General features: G+C 46.4%; 1 protein-coding gene across 1 annotated transcript in view; it reads right to left on the reverse strand.

Moving 5' to 3' along the window:
- Nucleotides 1-4,261, reverse strand: part of LOC102379424 (ADAMTS-like protein 1) — a gene marked incomplete at its 3' end in the record, with an annotated part of 697,172 nt that extends 692,911 nt beyond the window's left edge. Inside the window, exon 1 of the mRNA XM_025201268.1 lies at nucleotides 3,870-4,261. Within this exon, the coding sequence (XP_025057053.1) occupies nucleotides 3,870-3,929 (60 nt within the window). The remainder of the gene's footprint in view (nucleotides 1-3,869) is intronic.
- Between the last annotated feature and the right edge of the window lie 1,423 nt (nucleotides 4,262-5,684).

Below are 5,684 nucleotides of genomic sequence, written 5' to 3' on the forward strand. Positions count from 1 at the left end.
CTCTTTCCTGCCTATGCATCTGATCTGTTGAGGTCCCTTCTGACCCTAACATCTATGAATCTATGTTCCTGTAACAGCCTCTTATAACACTTTTGTTGTTTGTATTACAACAGTGGGGAAAGGTTCCAGCGAAGATCATCCCCTTTGTGACAGGTGCCATATACATAAAAAGTGAGACAAAGTCCCTGACACAGAGCTGAAAGTTTACATACAAGACACATGAAAAGGCAACGTTAGAAAGCTCACATAAATCAAGAAACTTTCCAGTGACTTTCCCCATGTCACACAGAATCTGTGACAGCCAGGACTTGAACTTAGTTCTGCCAAAGCTGGTCCCAAAGTCCCAATCCTTTGAGAAAACTACAATCAGTTTATCTGCTTGATCCCAAGCCTAGGAGTCAGAAATCTACTTTATTTTCTGATGCTTTACCTGGTAACACATCACAAAATTATTAACAAACATGGAGTGCTAAACATGAACCATACACAGCAGCCCCTCTCTAGCATAACAAGCCATAAAAATCACTATTTGTGTTATAAAGAAACATGGCCAGGGATATTTAAATTATATTATATAGAAACACACACATGCACAACACACTATACATATCCCCACCTATCCAATCTTCATGGAGACTCTAATGGATTGTTTTGTAATCATAAAATCACACCAAGTTATGAAATACTAAAGCAAACACTTTTAGGCATTATCATCCTAGTTTTAACACCCAATGCTCCTAATTTAAGACATTGCTGGAATACTGATTATTCTGAACGAGCCCACTACCTTATTTTTAGGCGTAGCTCATTGTCACCAAGTAATTCTGTACTTTTTACAGTACAGTTGCAGCCTTCCTAATGCCTGACCTATTTAAAAAGCCTCTCTTATGTATTAAAAAGAAGTAGAGAGACTTAGGACTTTGCCTGCTACCATTTCAGCCTCAGTTTCATGGTCAGAAAAGTAACGCAGAAAAATTCAAACAATAAATATTAGTATATATATATAGCATCAAGTGTTTGATAATACATTGAGGGAGGAACCATCTTTTTAAAGAGATCACGCGCATACAACTGGGGCCTCCTGCTGCTATCACATTACTGATATTAAGTCAAAATCAGCAGCATTTCAGCCGAATAGTCCCTAACCCTTGGAAATGTTGTCTGAGCATATTCACACTGCCACCATGTAAACATAAAATTCAAGACAGCAATGATGAAGACAGTGCCAAATGCCACTGTTTTGATAGTTACATGAGTACCTAAATGAATTTCAATATAGATTTAAGTATCCAACATAAAAGCCAAAGAAAACTTTATTCCATTTCTGTTTCAGCTCTCAACTAGCCTCTCTGTAATGGTGTACTGCTCACACTCCTTCAAAGATCTGATGGAATATATTTAAAATGCTTATACCAGAAGCAAGGAACTACTTTAACCCTCAGAGATGATTTGGAAACAGAACAAGAGCAGGTGTGCAAAGCCAGGAAAAACAAGGATGGAGCCCAGTGTAGAAAGACTGATTAGTGTGGGCCTGGTGGAAGAGACAGAGGATCAGGGCACAGGAGGGTCAGGCAGGAGATGCACAGAAGAACCCAAGCTAATATGGCTTTAATAACCCATGTGATAAAGTGTGGGGTTCAGTCAGTGCATCATAATAAATCTCTTCTAATACCAGGTTCTGTATCATACAAGAGTATAAAATATTTAACGTACGAGCCCAATATGCAAATTCTTCAAGATGCACCAATACTATAACGGTATTCTTTTTGCCTAAATGCATTTTGGTGATATATTCTGAGTAAGTCCAGATTATGCATTCTGTGTTTTCAATTTCCTTATTTAAGCAGGGGCACTGTACCTTCTTCACACCCCTTCCCCTCCCCCCTCAGAAGTGGTCCCTCGCGCCAACCCTCCTCCATGCCTCAAAAAGGTTACAGTAATTTCTTTCTTAAAAAAAAACCCCACAGATTGGTGATGCTTCTGTAACATTTAAAAAGATTAACCTACTTAAAATCTAAAGGATGTGACTGAAGGAAGCAGGGTTCTGACGGGCTTCTTTTTTTTTTTCTCCTTTACCTGATGCAGATATAAGGTGAAGATAGATTAATTTACTGCTTGTGCCAAGAGACATGAATGAGGCATCCTCAGTCATCTTGTTTCTTCCCCCCCCATACTACACTCCCTGAAGTGAAGGCTGGGCAGGAGCCAATCCACGACTAAGTAAAGCAAGCTACTTTGTAAAAGATGTCAATTATACTCATGGTAAATGCGTTGACACAGCCTAGTTCAACATGTTGCTTTCAGCGAATGAAATATTCACTTGAAAACACAGATAGGATACTACCAAATTGATTCTATATCTTGGAAAACATGTCTTCCCCACAAGAAGATAAGAACCTCAACTTCTAACACTCAGCAAAATTAATAGTGTTGTAAGTGTTGTTATAAAGACCCGCCCACCCTCCTTTTCTGAGGATTATAAAACTAACCTCCGATTTCCAGAGACTTTTGCTGGGAAAATATGGTTGTAATACAGGACCATCTATGAAAAGATGATATTGTTAAATGCATCCAGCAAGCTAAGACCAGGATCAGGTAAGCCTAATTGATGGTTTTTATTATTTGTATGTTAATGCATGTCCGGGAAGAAGCAAGGACCCGCTGTGTTCAGTATCATGCAGACAGATATAGCTGTAGATATCCCTATAAATATGCCTGTCCCAAAGATCTTAGAGTGTAAACAACATAGGTGTTTGTCACACAGATTATACTCCCCTGCGGTATTTGTGCACTTTCTAGCAGTACATTAAGTGCAACCAATAGCTGTTACAGGTGCTTCCTTCTTCTGTATCCTTTTTTCACAGGGGCTACTGGGTGCACAATCTAAGTTTGTTCTTCCTGGCTTCCATAAGCAAGATGCACAACACACCAGCAAAACACTTCAGATAGAAAAATAGTTGCACATATTCCTAATTAGATTTCCAGAATGCCTCCCCACCACCTTTACCCAACCAGAGCAACCTGCTCTGCTCCTGTTAAGCCAAAGTCTTCTCTGCCCATTTCCCTGCACTGCTACCTTATCACTGCTTAGAGGGTGCCATCACTTCTTCCGCATCTTGAAATGTTCCACCAGCAACAAGGAAAGGTCTCTAGCCTCCAGGGAGTCCTGAAACATGGGGTGGGACCTCCTGCCCTTTGTCCACACTCCAGAAGAGGGGTGGACATCAGAGGCCAAGTGCCAAGTACAGGCTTGCAAAGAGGGTTAGGAGAATGTTGGAGCAGCTTCCCATCTCAAATCAACCTGATGAAAAGGGGACCAGGTCCTCTCAGCCAAGGAGGAGGGAGACTGACTTTCCCAAGTACAGGCAAAGGAGACTTTCCTCTGGGCTTGTAGAAGAGCTACAAGCACAGTGATTCATGGAATCATAGAAAACTAGGATTAGAAAGGACCTCAGGAAGTCCAACTCCTGCTCAACACAGAACCAGCCCCAACTAGCTCATCCCAGCCAAGGCTTTGTCTAGCCAGGTCTTAACACCCCCAAGGATGGAGAGTCCACAGCCTCTCTGCCTAACCTACCCCAGTGCTTCACTGCCCTCCTCATGAGAAAGCTTTTCTTAACAACTAACTCGAAGTCCCCTTGCTGCAACTCGACACCATGGCTCCTTCTGTCGCCTGCCGCGGGGAAGAGCCCACCTGTGCCCCTGACGGCTAGTGCCCAGAAGGCGGCTCCGGTCCCGGCCCCAGCCTGAGCATCTCCCGAGGGCCAGCGTGGAGCCCAGCCGGGCTGCTGGCAGGGGGTGCTCGCGGGCAGCTCCCGAGGGCGGCGGCAGGGCACGAAGCGCGGTGCCCGCCCAGGGGCGCTCCTTACCTGCGCGACCGAGGCGAGGAGCCAGGCAGCGAGCGCTAGGAGCTGCCGCGGCGCTGCCATGGGCGGGCTGCAGCCCCGAGCCGGGGCCCCGCAGGCGGGCGGCTCAAGCGAGGAGTCCGGGAGGGCTGGCTCTCCCGGGCTGGGGGCCGAGGCACGGGCATGGGCAGGCTGCGCCTGCTCACCCGCTGCTGCTACTACATTTATAAGCGTGCAGGGCGAGCGCCCGGGGCTCGCCCCACCTTTACACGCCTTAAAGAGACACTGCGACTGCCCCCGCCCCGCCTGCCAGCACCACTGACTCGGCTCAGGGTGATGCCGAGGGGCGCCTGGAAGCCGACTCCGAGGATGGAAGGGAGCTCAGGAAATCACCACTAGTCCAGCCCCCTGCTTAAAGTAGGACCAACCTCAGCTACATTATCCTACCCAACCACTTGTCCGGCCGGATCTTAAACCTCCAAGGATAGAGAGTGTAGCCTGGGTCAGTGCTTTAACAGTGAGAGAAACTTTCCAAATATCTTCCCCTGCTGCAATTTGAGAGCATTGTTCCTCGCTTTGTCATCTGCCACCACTGAGAACAGTCTAGTTCCATCCTCTTTGGAACCACCCTGCAGGGAGTTGAAGGCTGCTATCAAATCCTCTCTGTCTTCTCTTTGGCAGACTTTACTTTGGTCTTTGCTTCTCCTGGCCTCTATGCTTATTCTCCTCTTCCTCCCCGACAGCAGCTGGGGCTGGCTGCCTTGCCATGCCCAGGCCAGCTGCTCCACTCCCTCTTGGCAAAGGCACCCAAAGAGAGGTATCACCTGGAGCAGCAACCTGAGAGAGGTGCTGAGACCACCCACCCAAAAAAAGGGAAGCACCCTGCCTGCCCTGCCCTCGGTGTGCTAGTGGCCTAGGAGCCTCTGAGCACAGGGCTGTGGTCACAGCAGTGGAGAGGCTGCCCTGGAAGAGAGTATCTTCCCCAGCCAGCCTAACAGGAAGGGGAACAGGCTGAAAGTCACTGAAGCAAGTGTCCATTAAGTGCTACCTGCCACTTAACCCAATGCAAGGAAGAGCAAGGCTCCACATATTGTGTGTGTGTGTTCATCTGTCCTGATCTCCAACCCTCTGGCAACTGCACCCCTATCTAGCCCTTGCCACTTACCATTAGGCTCCAGCCCTGCTCAGGCCCAGGGCATGGAGCACAGTTTCTCTAGCTCCAGCTATGCCACAAAGCAGCTGTTGTGGAGGTGTAACACCAACTGGGCCCTGGAGCCAGAGCCAAGGCTGCAGCTACTGTGTCCACTACCCCCGCTGCATGGCTGGAGCAGGGCCAGAGTCAAAATGGAGGGGAGGGGCAGGTGCATGGGTGACAGGCTGCAGCTCTCACCCTGACCCCAACTCTGGGCCAGAGCTGGAGCTGCAGCAGCTGCCTGTCCCCACATCTTATACTTGAATCCAAGATGAGAGGCTTCTTCCACCACTATGTTAAATGGGGGTGGGGTGGGCCTATGAAAACCATCTTGAAGTCAAGTAAATATGGTATGATTCTTTATTTGCACCATAGAAAATGCTCTCTCTGTTGAATGCTATTTCTTCAATATCTGATCCAGCCAGATGCTAACTACAAGAAAATTCCTTTTTCCCTAGTCATTACTGACATTTCATTTTGTTTATTTAATGAAGTGAAATAAATAAATACACAAAAATAGAACACTTATCATCATCATGTTTACATTTGATAATACATAGATGCTTCTTTATTATAATACTTTATTATAATTCTATTTACAGAAAACAATTTTATTATAATACTATTAATGCAAGCTAGCTGCACAG

Source organism: Alligator sinensis, unplaced genomic scaffold (genome assembly GCF_000455745.1).
Source record: "Alligator sinensis unplaced genomic scaffold, ASM45574v1 scaffold917_1, whole genome shotgun sequence".
Taxonomy (NCBI): domain Eukaryota; kingdom Metazoa; phylum Chordata; order Crocodylia; family Alligatoridae; genus Alligator; species Alligator sinensis.